Source organism: Coregonus lavaretus (genome assembly GCF_964263955.1).
Source record: "Coregonus lavaretus genome assembly, chromosome: 34".
NCBI classification, from domain to species: Eukaryota; Metazoa; Chordata; class Actinopteri; order Salmoniformes; family Salmonidae; genus Coregonus; species Coregonus lavaretus.
Window position 1 is genome coordinate 11,364,622 of NC_140021.1, and position 16,540 is coordinate 11,381,161.

Below are 16,540 nucleotides of genomic sequence, written 5' to 3' on the forward strand. Positions count from 1 at the left end.
CAGGTGTGCCGGGCCTAAGGTCCAGTACAGGTCAGAAGCCTTGCCTGACATGGTCATGGTGGACCTCTTGGCCTCTCAGCAGCAGATTATCTTAATGAAGGACAGTCATTGCCCCTGATAATGTGCTGTCAAGCTCAGGCTATGACTCATGCGTCTTATTCATACTCAGGTATGCCGGGCCCAAGGTCCAGTACAGTTTAGGAGCATGGCCATTAGCCTGACATGGTCATGCTGGACCATGGTGTTCTCAGCAGCTGAGGATCTTGATGAAGGCGCGTCTGAACTCAATGTTGAAGGTGGTGTAGATGACAGGGTTGAGGGCGCTGTTGACGTAGCCCAGCCAGGTGAAGGCGCTGTAGAGCTCCGGGGGAATACGACACGTCCTGCAGTGGGTGTTCAGGATGTGAGTCACGAAGAACGGCAGCCAGCAGATCAGGAACACTCCTGGAAGATGGAGAGAGAGAGGGATGGAGAGAGAGAGGGAGGGAAGGGGGAGGGAGAGATGGAGAGATGGAGAGAGAGAGAGGGATGGAGAGAGAGAGGTAGGGAAGGAAGGGGGAGGGAGGGATTGATGGAGAGAGAGAGAGGGAGAGAGGGATGGAGAAAGGAGACAGAGGGATGGAGAGAGAGAGGGATGGAGAGAGAGGGGGGGACAGAACGAGAGATCGAGCGAGACAGAGAGAAAGCGAGATAAAGCGAGGGAGTGAAAAAGTAAAAGAGAGTGAGTCATAATTAAGACGTCAAACCCCTTCATTCCTCATGAACTTGTACAGTGTGGTGTATACATTAGCCTTAGGGTCAGCTAATGCACACTACAGCAGCCACAGAGAGCAAGCCTGGTCTACAGGGTTAATGGGTTTAACTTATGCTCCTATACAAACATCAACCAGCAAGTTAACACACAGCAACTTCAACACACTGACAGAATTCCAAGTAGACCCATACCCCCATAAACACTTAATGTACAGATGTAAGATCTTAATTAGACTATTATCATAAAAGTGATCATTTCTAATGGGAAACTAGTTTTGATAGGCTACGGTTTAGGTGTAGCCTACGGCTGCATTTCGGATACACTTGTACGTCATAGTGGAGAAACCAATATCTATCTTGTGTTATTAAAGATGCGTTATAAAGGTTTCGTATAATTTCTGCCAGTAGTTTTGAAAGTAGCACTAACGAGCCAAAACGGGTCCCCAAAAATTGTACACAATTTCATATGATCTAATGTATTAAGTCCTGAAAAAAAATTATACAATGCCTTCAGAAAGTGTTCATACCTCTCAACTTAATCCATTTTTTGTTGTGTTACAGCCTGAATTCAAAATGGATAAAAAAAATATTTAAAAAATCTCACCCATCTGCACACAATACCCCATAATGACAAAGTGAAAACATGTTCTTTTACATTTTTGCTAATTTATTAAAAATGAAATATAGAAATATCTCATTTATATAAGTATTCACACCCATGAGTCAATACATGTTAGAATCACCTTTAGCAGTGATTACAGCTGTGAGTCTTTCTGGGTAAGTCTCTAAGAGCTTTGCACACCTGGATTTAGTATTTTGCATGTGCTTAGCTCTATTCTGTTTCTTTTTATCCAAAAAACTGCCTAGTCCTTGTCGATGACAAGCATATCCATAACATGATGCAGCCACCACCATGCTTTAAAATATGAAGAGTAGTCCTCAGTGATGTGTTGGATTTGCCCCAAACATAATGCTTTGTATTCAGGACATACATTTCATTGCCACATTTTTAGCATTATTACTTAAGTGCCTTATTGCAAACAGGAAGCATGTTTTGGAATCTTTTTATTCTGTACAGGCTTCCTTCTTTTCACTTTGTCATTTAGGTTAGTATTGTGGAGTAACTACAATGTTGTTGATCCATCCTCAGTTTTCTCCTATCACAGTCATTAAACTATGTAACTGTTTTACAGTCACCATTGGCCTTGTGGTGAAATCCTTGAGCGGTTTCCTTCTTCTCTGGCAACTGAGTTAGGAAGGACGACTGTATCTTTGTAGTGATTGGGTGTATTGATATACCATCCAAAGTGTAATTAATAACTTCAACCACAGGAGGTTGGTGGCACCTTAATTGGGGAGGACGGGCTCGTGGTAATGGCTGGAGCGGAATTAGTGGAATGATATCAAATACATCAAACACATGGTTTCCATGTGTATGATGTCATTTAATTCGTCCGTTCCAGCCATTATTATGAGCCGTCCTCCCCTCCACTGACTTCAACATGCTCAAAGGGATATTCAATGTCTGTGTTTGAAATTCACTGCTCGAAAGAGGGACCTTACAGATAATTATATGTGTGGGGTACAGAGATGAGGTAGACATTCAAAAATCATGTTAAACACTATTATTGCACACAGAGTGAGTCCATGCAACTTATTATATGACTTGTTAAGCAAATTTCTACTCCTGAAATTATTTAGGCTTGCCATATCAAAGGGGTTGAATACTTATTGACTCAAGACATTTCAGCTGTTCATTTTTAATTAATTTGTAAAAAATTCTCACCGACAACAGAGTGATCAAATTAAGATATTGCGGGCTAGGTGTCGATTGTCTCCCCCACAGTTCAAAGTCGTCTGAGTCATGTGACATGGGTGACCGATCCAATTCTCTCTAGGCCAGAGAAGCTAGGGAGTGTGTGAGGCTGAGGACATCTGCTCTGTGTGTGTGTTTGTGTGTGTGTGTGTGCGCATGAGTGTGTGTGTGTGTGGTATGTGTGCGTACGTGACTCTTCTGTCTAATTAAGCAGACACCTCTGATTAGCTTCAGTGTCACTCAGTAGGGCTTGGACTCACTAACATGCCAGCTCTCACAATGAACAGCCTGAACCATTGGTGGCCAACACCACCGCTAATCATTACAGTGTGTGTGTGTAAGACAGATAGAATGGTAAGGTGCTATCACAAGTGTTTGGCCTCATAGAGTGGATATCTTCAGTATCTTTAGATCCACCCATCAATTTACATATCTATATTTAGATCCATCCATTCAATTTACATATATATCTTTAGATCCACCCCTCAATTTACATATATATCTTTAGATCCATCCATTCAATTTACATATCTATCTTTAGATCCACCCATCCAATTTACATATATATCTTTAGATCCATCCATTCAATTTACATATATATCTTTAGATCCACCCCTCAATTTACATATATATCTTTAGATCCATCCATTCAATTTACATATATATATTTAGATCCATCCATTCAATTTACATATCTATCTTTAGATCCATCCATTCAATTTACATATCTATCTTTACCATGGTCTGTTCTAATTTAATAAAGTCTCACTAGAACCGCAGACAAACTAGCGCTAGGCACCCAGCAGTGAAGGTAATTAATTGTAACTTATGGGATGTAGCTCAGTTGATAGAGCATGGTGTTTGCAACGCCAGGGTTGTGGGTTCGTTTCCCGGGGGGCAGTATAAAAAATATATATATATGTATTCACTAACTGTAAGTCGCTCTGGATAAGAGCGTCTGCTAAATGACTAAAATGTAAAATGTAAATGTAACTTATATCCTACATAGACAGTACAATGGTATTGTATGGCTCTCCAGACATTGTTCTATAGTGCAGCAGAGTATAATGGTGTTATAATGGCGGGAATAGGGAGAGTGATTCTGACCTCTGACCCCCCTGTCCATAACCCCAGTATTCTACAACAGTATACAGAGTCTATCATCCCCAGCTTCCGATTGACCCATTTGACTCCTCTGCTCTCCTCTCCTTTCCACTCTTCCCCATGTGGTCCATGTGTTCTCAGTCAAATCACGTGGTAGAGTTCATAGAGATTAATAAATACTACACATGGTGATAGTCCTAATAGAGAGAGTAGTAGTTCTTACCAAGAACAATGGCCAGCATCTGCGTAGCCTTCTTCTCCCTGTTCTGCATGCTCCTGATTCCATGTTGTTGTTGTTGTTGGCCAGCCAGGGACTGGAAGAAGCGGGGGGCGGGACGGAGGGCCGTGCGAATGTGCCCATTGGACAGCTCCTTGACCTCACAGCTCCTCCTCATGGGTATATGCGCTTCCTCTTTGGCCAACTCCTCCTCTTCTTCAGCGTGGTCCTGCTCGTGCTCGGTGCGGCCGCAGGAGGCGTGGCTGATGCTGCAGTAGTTCTGGATGTCCACTGGGGGCAGCAGAGTGTTCCCCACGGGGCCTGTCCGGGTACGCTTACGCCTCAGGCACCCCGACAGGAGGCGAGCTTTAGGGGGCACTGCCGGTTCCACACTCTCCTGGAAGGAACACACAGTCAGTCACATCTGAAGGTGTTGACCAATGACTCTACTGTTGGACTACAGGAAAAAAAAAAAGAGGACTGAGCACGCCCCCATTCTCATTGACGGGCTGTAGTGGAACAGGTTGAGAGCTTAAAGTTCCTTGGTATCCACATCACCAACAAACTATCATGGTCCAAACACTCCAAGACAGTCGTGAAAAGGGCACGACAAAGCCTATTCCCCCTCAGGAGACTGAAAAGATTTGGCATGTGTCCTCAGATCCTCAAAAGGTTATACAGCTGCACCATCGAGAGCATCCTGACTGGTTGCATCACTACTTGGTATGGCAACTGCTCTGCCTCCGACCGCAAGGCACTACAGAGGATAGTGCGTACGGCCCAGTACATACCAGGCAGTGTCAGAGGAAGGCCCTAAAAATTGTCAAAGACTCCAGCCACCCTAGTCATAGACTGTTCTATCTGCTACCGCATGGCAAGCAGTACCAGAGCGCCAAGTCTAGGTCAAAGAGGCTTCTTAACAGCTTCTACCCCCAAGCCATAAGACTCCTGAACAGCTAATAATGACTACCTGGACTATTTGCTATTTAAATGTTTTACTTATCCATTTTTTACTGAACACTTTTTTTCTTAAAACTGCATTGTTGGTTAAGGGCTTGTAAGTAAGAATTTCACTGTAAGGTCTACACCTGTTGTATTCGGCGCATGTGGCAAATCAAATTTGATTTCATTTGATCTTGTCCATAGACAACCCCTTGTCTGATCCCAGAGGGTGGGGCTTGGATGGGGGTATGCAGATCAAGGTCTGCAACACTGTTTGCTTTCATATTTCCCGTCTAATCAAGGACTGTTTCAGACCTGGGACTCCAGGTGACAGGATTCTCTGACACTTACTCCTGATTCCACACGTCTCTGTCCCTGATCACCGCCCCATCCTGTCAGAGACCCCACCCCTTACTAGTTCACTCCTCCTTCCTTCTTGTTTCTCATGTTTCAGCCTGTCAGTCTGAACACGCGTCTCACAGCCGAGCCTCGCAGCCCTGTTCTCAGGAGGAAATTAAAGCTTGTCATTTGCTCCATCTTTGAAGTAATTTGTGGATTATGCGTGAGCTGGTGTGACAAATAAAGCGCGAAACCCAAAGGCTGGGATCGGAGTATAGAGGCAGTAAGGCGAGGAGAGGAGCTTCGTAATTCAGATTTTCAGCTCCCTTGCAGCCCTGGGGCTAAGACAAAATAATGACACACACACACAATGCTAAAAAGAGAATGGACACTCACTGCCAAGAATATCTGAATATGCCACCTGATTCATTGAGTCAGTTATTTAGATTCTGTTTAAACCAACAACAGTGCAGCTTGAATACCCATCCAAAAACTCAGGTTGTCTATCTATCTGCCTCGAAGCTATCTATCTCCCATACACTCTTAGTATTTGCGGTGACTCGAGGAACCCTGGAGATCCTCAAGGAACCCCTGGAGTTGCTAGTTGCTAGTCAATTGTTCATATTTGCACCTTTGGTTAGTCAAAAGGACAATTAGTGAAAAACAGATCAGAATTGGGCTGCCTGTGTAAACGCAGCCTGAGTTCCTCAAGAGTCTATGCAAATCCCAAAGTTTGAATAGTTAACACTTTATTACGATACGTAATAGGCAATGTTAATATTACTAATATTATATTAGAATATGTAATATGCATAAATATACTAGTAAAATATGTACAAACTTAACATGATGAACAGGAATGACATTTACTCCAACATTTGGCCAAAAATAACTATCTGAAAGCCACGCCTCCAATAAGCTGCACCTCCAATCTTCTGATAGGCTGCCACCTCTACAATATATTATTAAAAAGGTTAAACATTTTACCCCTCCCATCACAAAAAGGTTCCAGTTTGAACCTTTACACAGGGGTTCCTCAAATACCCTTTTCAGAGGGGTTCCTCAAGGAACCTTTTTATACTGGAAAGGTTCCCTGTGTGGCAATTTTTAGAACCCCAAAAGGTTCTTCCAGGCTCCTTTACTTCTAAGAGTGTACTTTACCCTCTCATACGTTCCAACATAAACAAAAACCTACACGCAGACCACATGAGCACACACACGCACGCACACACTCAGATACAGACACACACACTCAAACACACACATACACACAGACACAAACACAGACACACACACACAAACACACACATATACACACTACTCTTACCACTTTGATTCTGATGGGGGACAGGTCTCTCTTCTCCTTGGGGGTTTCCTCCTGCAGACATGTCTCCTGGGAGACAGGGATGAAGAGAGAGAGAGAGGGATGAAGGGAGAGCGAGAGGGATGGAGAGAGAGAGAGAGAGAGAGAGAGAGAGAGAGAGAGAGAGAGAGAGAGAGAGAGAGAGAGAGAGAGAGAGAGAGAGAGAGAGAGAGGGATGGATGGAGAGAAGGATGAAGGGAGAAAGAGAGGGATGAGAGAGAGAGAGGGATGGAGAGAGAGAGGGATGGAGAGAGGGATTTAGGGAGAGAGAGAGGGATGAAGGGAGAGTGGGATGGAGAGAGAGGGAGGGATGGAGAGGGGGATGAAGGGAGAGAGAGAGAGGGATGGAGAGCGAGAGAAAGAGAGAGAGAGAGAGAGAGAGAGAGGGGGATGAGAGAGATGAGAGAGAGAGAGAGGGATGAGAGATGGAAAGAGCGAGAGAGGGATGGAGAGGGGGATACACATGATGACTGACTCATCCTTCAACATGTAAGGGACAGTTTGAAATTTACCCTCATAGAATTAACTCAAAATAATGTTTATGACCACATAATAATTGTAGCGACCCTGTGTTTATAATCGTGGATATCGACTTTGCCACTTGAGCATGTTTTTGTGGCATAGTCGATGCCACGAAGGGATACAGGCCAGAAGGTTGTGGGTTCACTGACCACCACGGACAAGTTCACTCTCCCTGCCTGTTTCATTAGGCCTACACTACGATCAGAGCCAGCTGCAGACGATAATCAGCTAGGGGGAAATCATATTTTCAACAGTTTGATGCCATATTTATAATGCTATAAAATATAAGCAAAGCATTTTCCACCAACAGGTTTATGTGCCAATGCACCACACAAGCAATAAACAAAGCATACCGACTTTGGGCATTTCAATATCATGGTTTGCGTTTTCAATAGCACAATGGACTATGTCAATCTGGACAAACAGAACATACATCCCTCCCTACCTTGTAGGCTTACCCAGTAACCGAGGTCTCCTTCCATTTATCAAATGGCTGCTGCACAGTTTGGATAGATTTTATTTGTCAGTAAAAAAATATATACATTATGAATTTTCCTATTTTGTTACATTACAAACTGTAATTTAAATGTTTTTTATTTGGATTTCATGTAATGGACATACAAAAAATAGTTGAAATTGGTGAAGTGAAATGAAAAAAATAACTTGTTCCAAACAATTATACAAAATAAAAAGTGGTGTGTGCATATGTATTCACCCCCTTTGCTATGAAGTCCCTAAATAATATCTGGTGCAACCAATTACCTTCAGAAGTCACATAATTAGTTAAATAAAGTCCACCTGTGTGCAATCTAAGTGTCACATGATCTCAGTAATAATACACCTGTTCTGAAAGGCCCCAGAGTCTGCAACACCACTAAGCAAGGGGCACCACCAAGCAAGCGGCACCATGAAGACCAAGGAGCTCTCCAAACAGGTCAGGGACAAAGTTGTGGAGAAGTACAGATCAGGATTGGGTTATAAACAAATATCTGAAACTTTGAACATCCCAGGGAGCACAATTAAATCCATTATTAAAAATCACGGACCGGGCAAGGAGGGCATTAATCAGAGAGGCAACAAAGAGACCAAAGATAAACCTGAAGGAGCTGCAAAGCTCCACAGCGGAGATTGGAGTATCTGTCCATAGGACCACTTTAAGCCGTACACTCCACAGAGCTGGGTCTCACGGAAGAGCGGCCAGAAAAAAGCCATTGCTTAAAGAAAAAAATAAGCAAACACGTTTGGTGTTCGCCAAAAGGCATGTGGGAAACTCCCCAAACATATGGAAGAAGGTACTCTGGTCATACGAGACTAAAATTGAGCTTTATAGCCATCAAGGAAAACGCTATGTCTGGCGCAAACCCAACACCTCTCATCACCTCGAGAACACCATCCCCACAGTGAAGCATGGTGGTGGCAGCATCATGCTGTGGGGATGTTTTTCATCGGCAGGGACTGGGAAACTGGTCAGAATTGAAGGAATGATGGATGGCACTAAATACAGGGAAATTCTTGAGGGAAACCTGTTTCAGTCTTCCAGAGATTTGAGACTGGGACGGAGGTTCACCTTCCAGCAGGACAATGCCCCTAAGCATACTGCTAAAGCAACACTCAAGTGGTTTAAGGGGAAACATTTAAATGTCTTGGAATGGCCTAGTCAAAGCCCAGACCTCAATCCAATTGAGAATCTGTGGTATGACTTAAAGATTGCTGTACACCAGCGGAACCCATCCAACTTGAAGGAGCTGGAGCAGTTTTGCCTTGAAGAATGGGCAAAAATCCCAGTGGATAGATGTGCCAAGCTTATAGAGACATACCCTAAGAGACTTGCAGCTGTAATTGCTGCAAAAGGTTGCTCTACAAAGTATTGACTTTGGGGGGGGTGAATAGTTATGCATGCTCAAGTTCAGTTTTTTTGTCTTATTTCTTGTTTGTTTCAAAGTGGTAGGCATGTTGTGTAAATCAAATGATACAAACCCCCCCAAAATCCATTTTAATTCCAGGTTGTAAGGCAACAAAATAGGAAAATGCCAAGGGGGGTGAATACTTTCGCAACCCACTGTATTGTGCATTGTGAAAATATTCGGACCCCTTGACTTTTTCCACATTTTGTTACGTTACAGCCTTATTCTAAAATGTATTACATTTGTTTTTTCTCCTCATCAATCTACACACAATACCCCATAATGACAAAGCAAAAACAGGTTTGTAGAAAGTTTAGCAAATGTATTTAAAAAAACTGAAAGATGACATTGCCATAAATATTTAGACCCTTTACTCAGTACTTTGTTGAAGCACCTTTGGCAGTGATTACAGCCTTGAGTCTTCTTGGGTATGACGCTACAAGCTTGGCACATCTGTATTTGGGGAGTTTCTCCCATTCTTCTCTGAAAGTCCTCTCAAGCTCTGTCAGGTTGCATGGGGAGCGTCACTGCACAGCTATTTTCAGGTCTCTCCAGATATGTTAGATCGGGTTCAAGTCCACTCAAGGAAATTCAGAGACTTTCCAAATTATGTCCAATCAATTGAATTTACCACAGGTGGACTCCAATCAAGTTGTAGAAACATCTCAAGGATGATCAATGGGAAAAGGATGCACCTGAGCTCAATTACGAGTCTCATAGCAAAGGGTCTGAATACCTATGTAAATAAGGTATTTCTGTTTTAGTTTTTTTATACATTTGCAAACATTTCTGAAAACCTGTTTTTGCTTTGTCATTATGGGGTATTGTGTGTTGATTGATGAGGGAAAACATTTATTCAATCAATTTTAGAATAAGGCTGTAACATAACAAAATGTGGAAAAAGTCAAGGGGTCTGAATACTTTCTATCACTCTAATTTCAAGCTTCTGCCTGTAACCCTAGGAAACTCCCCTAACCCTCCTCCCTCTCTGCCGACGACTTTGTCAACCACTTTGAAAAGGAGGTTGACGACATCCACTCTTCATTTACAGCCTATTGAATCCACTGGTCCCACTCACGCAACTACCCTATGCCTTGACCTGTTCTCCCCTGTCTCTCCAGATGAAATCCTTTGACTAGTGAGGTCTGGCCGCCTGACAACCTGCCGGATTGAACTCATCCCCTCCTCCCTTCTCCAGACTATCTTTGGAGACCTTCTCCCATTCCTCACTTCCATCATCAACTCATCCCTGACCACTGGCTGCGTCCCCCCTGACTTTAAAATGGCCCGAGTCGCTCCCCTCTTTAAGAAACCAACAATCGACCCCTCTGATGTAAAAAACTACAGACCGATATCCCGGTATTCTTTCCAAAACACTTGAGTGTGCGGTCTCTGACCAACTGAGCTCAATTTCGAGTCTCATAGCAAAGGGTCTGAATATTTATGTAAATAAGGTATTTCTGTTTTTTATTTTTAATAACCTGTTTTCGCTTTGTCATTATGGGGTATTGTGTGTAGATTAATAATTTGATCCATTTTAGAATAAGGCTGTAACGTAACAAAATGTGGAAAACGGGTAGGGGTCTGAATACTTTCCGAATACACTGTATATATGCAAAATGTCTCTAACCAGAATAGAAAGAGGAGTGGGAGGCCCCGGTGCACAACTAAGCAAGAGGACAAATACATTAGAGTGTCTAACTTGAGAAACAGGCACCTCACAGGTCCTCAACTGGCAGCTTCATTAAATAGTACTCGCAAAAAAACAGTCAGTGAAGAGGCGACTCCGGGATGCTGACCTTCTAGGCAGAGTTGCAAAGAAAAAGCCATATCTCAGACTGGCCAATAAAAAGAAAAGATTAAGATGGGCCCATCTTAATATTTTCTTTTTATTGGCCAGTCTGAGATATGGCTTTTTCTTTGCAACTCTGCCTAGAAGGTCAGCATCCCGGAGTCGCCTCTTCACTGTTGATGAGATCTTCAGTTTCTTGGCAATTTCTCGTTTCTCAGTTGAGGACCTGTGAGGCGTCTGTTTCTCAAACTAGACAATCTAATGTATTTGTCCTCTTGCTCAGTTGTGCACCGGGGCCTCCCATTCCTCTTTCTATTCTGGTTAGAGCCAGTTTGCGCTGTTCTGTGAAGGGAGTAGTACACAGCATTGTACGAGATCTTCAGTTTCTTGGCAATTTCTCGCATGGAATAGCCTTCATTTCTCAGAACAAGAATAGACTGACGAGTTTCAGAAGAAAGTTATTTGTTTCTGGCCATTTTGATCCTGAAATCGAACCCACAATTGCTGATGCTCCAGATACTCAACTAGTCTCAATAAGGCCAGTTTGATTGCTTCTTTAATCAGCACAACAGTTTTCAGCTGAGCTAACATAATTGGAAAAGGGTTTTCTAATGATCAATTAGCCTTTTAAAATGATAAACTTGGGTTAGCAAACACAACGTGCCATTGGAACACAGGACTGATGGTTGCTGGTAATGGGCCTCTGTACGCCTATGTAGATATTCCATAAAAAATCAGCCGTTTCCAGCTACAATAGCCATTTACAACATTAACAATGTCCTTACTGTATTTCTGATCAATTTGATGTTATTTTAATGGACAAAAAATTAGCTTTTCTTTCAAAAACAAGGACATTTCTAAGTGACCACAAACTTTTGAACAGTAGTGTATATGTATATATTCTTAAATTCCATTCCTTACTTAGATTTGTGTGTATTGGGTATATGTTGTAAAATTATTAGATATTACTTGTTAGATATTACTGCACTGTCGGAGCTAGAAGCACAAGCATTTCGCTACACCTGCAATAACATCTGCTAAACACGTGTATGTGACAAATAAAATATGATTTGATTTGATTTGATTACAGAGATACAGACACATTACATAGATACAGACACATCACAGAGATACAGACACATCACAGAGATACAGACACATTACATAGATACAGACACATTACAGAGATACAGACACATTAGAGATACAGACACATTACGTAGATACAGACAAATTACATAGATACAGACACATTACATAGATACAGACACATCACAGAGATACAGACAAGTTACAGAGATACAGACACATTACAGAGATACAGACACATTATAGAGATACAGACACGTTACAGAGATACAGACACATTACATAGATACAGACACATTACACAAATACAGACACATTACATAGATACAGACACATTACATAGATACAGACACATTAGAGAGATACAGACACATTACATAGATACAGACACATTACATAGATACAGACACATTACATAGATACAGACACATGACATAGATACAGACACATTGCAGAGATACAGACACGTTACAGAGATACAGACACATTACATAGATACAGACACATTACAGAGATACAGACACGTTACAGAAATACAGACACATTACATAGATACAGACACATTACAGAGATACAGACACGTTACAGAGATACAGACACGTTACAGAGATACAGACACGTTACAGAGATACAGACACATTACATAGATACAGACACATTACAGAGATACAGACACATCACAGAGATACAGACACATTACATAGATACAGACACATTACAGAGATACAGACACATTAGAGATACAGACACATTACGTAGATACAGACAAATTACATAGATACAGACACATTACATAGATACAGACACATCACAGAGATACAGACAAGTTACAGAGATACAGACACATTACAGAGATACAGACACATTACAGAGATACAGACAAGTTACAGAGATACAGACACATTACATAGATACAGACACATTACAGAGATACAGACACATTACATAGATACAGACACATTACATAGATACAGACACATTACATAGATACAGACACATTACAGAGATACAGACACATTATAGAGATACAGACACGTTACAGAGATACAGACACATTACATAGATACAGACACATTACATAGATACAGACACATTACAGAGATACAGACAAGTTACAGAGATACAGAAACATTACATAGATACAGACACATTACATAGATACAGACACATTACATAGATACAGACACATTACATAGATACAGACACATTACAGAGATACAGACACATTATAGAGATACAGACACGTTACAGAGATACAGACACATTACATAGATACAGACACGACATAGATACAGACACATTACAGAGATACAGACACATTACAGCGATACAGACACATTACATAGATACAGACACATTACATAGATACAGACACATTACATAGATACAGACACATTACAGAGATACAGACACATTACAGAGATACAGACACATTAGAGAGATACAGACACATTAGAGATACAGACATATTACAGAGATACAGACACGTTACGTAGATACAGACACGTTACAGAGATACAGACACATTACATAGATACAGACACATTACAGAGATACATACACGTTACAGAGATACAGACACATTACAGAGATACAGACACATGACAGAGATACAGACACGTTACAGAGATACAGACACATTACAGAGATACAGACATGTTACAGAGATACAGACACATTACATAGATACAGACACATTACAGAGATACAGACACATTACAGAGATACAGACACGTTACAGAGACACAGACACATTACAGAGATACATACACATTACATAGATACAGACACATTAGAGAGATACAGACACATTAGAGATACAGACACATTACAGAGATACAGACACATTACAGAGATACATACACATTACAGAGATACATACACATTACAGAGATACAGACACATCACAGAGATACAGACACATTACATAGATACAGACACATTACAGAGATACAGACACATTAGAGATACAGACACATTACGTAGATACAGACAAATTACATAGATACAGACACATTACATAGATACAGACACATCACAGAGATACAGACAAGTTACAGAGATACATACACATTACAGAGATACAGACACATTACAGAGATACAGACAAGTTACAGAGATACAGACACATTACATAGATACAGACACATTACAGAGATACAGACACATTACATAGATACAGACACATTACATAGATACAGACACATTACATAGATACAGACACATTACATAGATACAGACACATTACAGAGATACAGACACATTATAGAGATACAGACATGTTACAGAGATACAGACACATTACATAGATACAGACACATTACATAGATACAGACACATTACAGAGATACAGACAAGTTACAGAGATACAGACACATTACATAGATACAGACACATTACATAGATACAGACACATTACATAGATACAGACACATTACATAGATACAGACACATTACAGAGATACAGACACATTATAGAGATACAGACACGTTACAGAGATACAGACACATTACATAGATACAGACACGACATAGATACAGACACATTACAGAGATACAGACACATTACAGAGATACAGACACATTACAGAGATACAGACACATTAGAGAGATACAGACACATTAGAGATACAGACACATTACAGAGATACAGACACGTTACAGAGATACAGACACGTTACAGAGATACAGACACATTACATAGATACAGACACATTACAGAGATACATACACGTTACAGAGATACAGACACATTACAGAGATACAGACACATGACAGAGATACAGACACGTTACAGAGATACAGACACATTACAGAGATACAGACATGTTACAGAGATACAGACACATTACATAGATACAGACACATTACAGAGATACAGACACATTACAGAGATACAGACACGTTACAGAGACACAGACACATTACAGAGATACATACACATTACATAGATACAGACACATTAGAGAGATACAGACACATTAGAGATACAGACACATTAGAGATACAGACACATTACAGAGATACATACACATTAGAGAGATACAGACACATTAGATATACAGACATATTACAGAGATACAGACACATTACAGAGATACAGACACATTAGAGAGATACAGACACATTAGAGAAACATACACATTACAGAGATACAGACACATTACATAGATACAGACACATTACATAGATACAGACACATTAGAGAGATACAGACACATTAGAGATACAGACACATTACAGAGATACAGACACATTACAGAGATACAGACACATTACATAGATACAGACACATTACATTGATACAGACACATTAGAGAGATACAGACACATTAGAGATACAGACACATTACAGAGATACAGACACATTACAGAGATACAGACACATTAGAGAGATACAGACACATTAGAGAGATACAGACACATTAGAGATACAGACTCATTACAGAGATACAGACACATTACATAGATACAGACACATTACATAGATACAGACACATTAGAGAGATACAGACACATTAGAGATACAGACACATTACAGAGATACAGACACATTACAGAGATACAGACACATTACAGAGATACAGACACATTACAGAGATACAGACACATTACAGAGATACAGACACATTACATAGATACAGACACATTAGCCAGCTTTTGACATTCTTAAAAAATGTGTTGGTATGCTTTGAGTAGCTGTGGTAGTGTGTTCCACTCGTCAGCGCCGGTATATAAAAATGTGTTCTTATCAGATAGACTCTTATATTTTAAACAGTGAATATTAGAGTCACTGTCTCTGGTATTATGCTGGTGGACATCTCTAACAAATTAAACATTGTTGGATAGGTACTGTACCTGGGGGCTGAGTCCGTGATAATTCTGTGGACCAGAACAAGTGTAATTAATTACTACTACAATTTATTCCACAGATAGACAGCCTAGCTGCTTAAAATGCTCAACCTCCAAACGAGTATGAGTGGGGAGTTTAAGTACAATTCTTACAAGCATGTTTGGCTGGTAGCTTATTCTTTAGATGTTTGGGGCTGCTGATGAACCATGATGTGCAGGCATAATCAAAGTGACACTGGACTAGCTCATTTCCCAGTCTTTAGGGTGTCTATAACTAGGTTTCCACCCAATTGGCAACAGATTTTCATGCAAATATTCTAAAATCTGCAGAAAAACAATATGCACATTTTCCCATCAGAGTTGTGTTTCCATCAAATTGACTTGTTGCGGATAAAATAAATGTTGCGGTTAAATTCCCATGTACCGAATAGAAAACAGAAGTTAAACGGGTTTCCATCACATTTTCAACTCTAGGCCTACTGAAAATGATGCGTAGGTGCCCACTCTGGTATTGGCACATGCACTCTAGCCAACAGCTCGCCGATACAGTGTGGGTATAGCCTATATGATGAGATCATTATGGACCAGAGTGCAAAATTATTTTTATTTGTCAAACGGCAGCCAAGCATCGATCATCGTCACCAGAACAAGACCCTCGATATTTATTGAAAGGAGCATCAAACTCATCACCGTGCACTTTCAGTGCCGTGTGAAGTTCATCATAATTTATTTGTTCTGTAGACTAATAAACCGCATGCTTTCCCATGATGTCATTACATTTTTTATCCGACATGTACTTTACTCGCATAAAAAGGTTGGATGGAAACCTGGTTAATGTCAAGCCATT

At 40.8% G+C, this 16,540-nt stretch overlaps 1 protein-coding gene across 1 annotated transcript in view; it reads right to left on the bottom strand.

Moving 5' to 3' along the window:
• Window positions 1-247: 247 nt before the first annotated feature.
• The window catches only part of drd3 (dopamine receptor D3), a gene marked incomplete at both ends in the record, with an annotated part of 54,277 nt that continues 37,984 nt past the window's right edge, over window positions 248-16,540 (bottom strand). Inside the window, 3 exons of the mRNA XM_084152110.1 lie at window positions 248-444; window positions 3,897-4,287; window positions 6,499-6,564. Coding sequence (XP_084008236.1) covers window positions 248-444; window positions 3,897-4,287; window positions 6,499-6,564 — 654 coding nt within the window. The remainder of the gene's footprint in view (window positions 445-3,896; window positions 4,288-6,498; window positions 6,565-16,540) is intronic.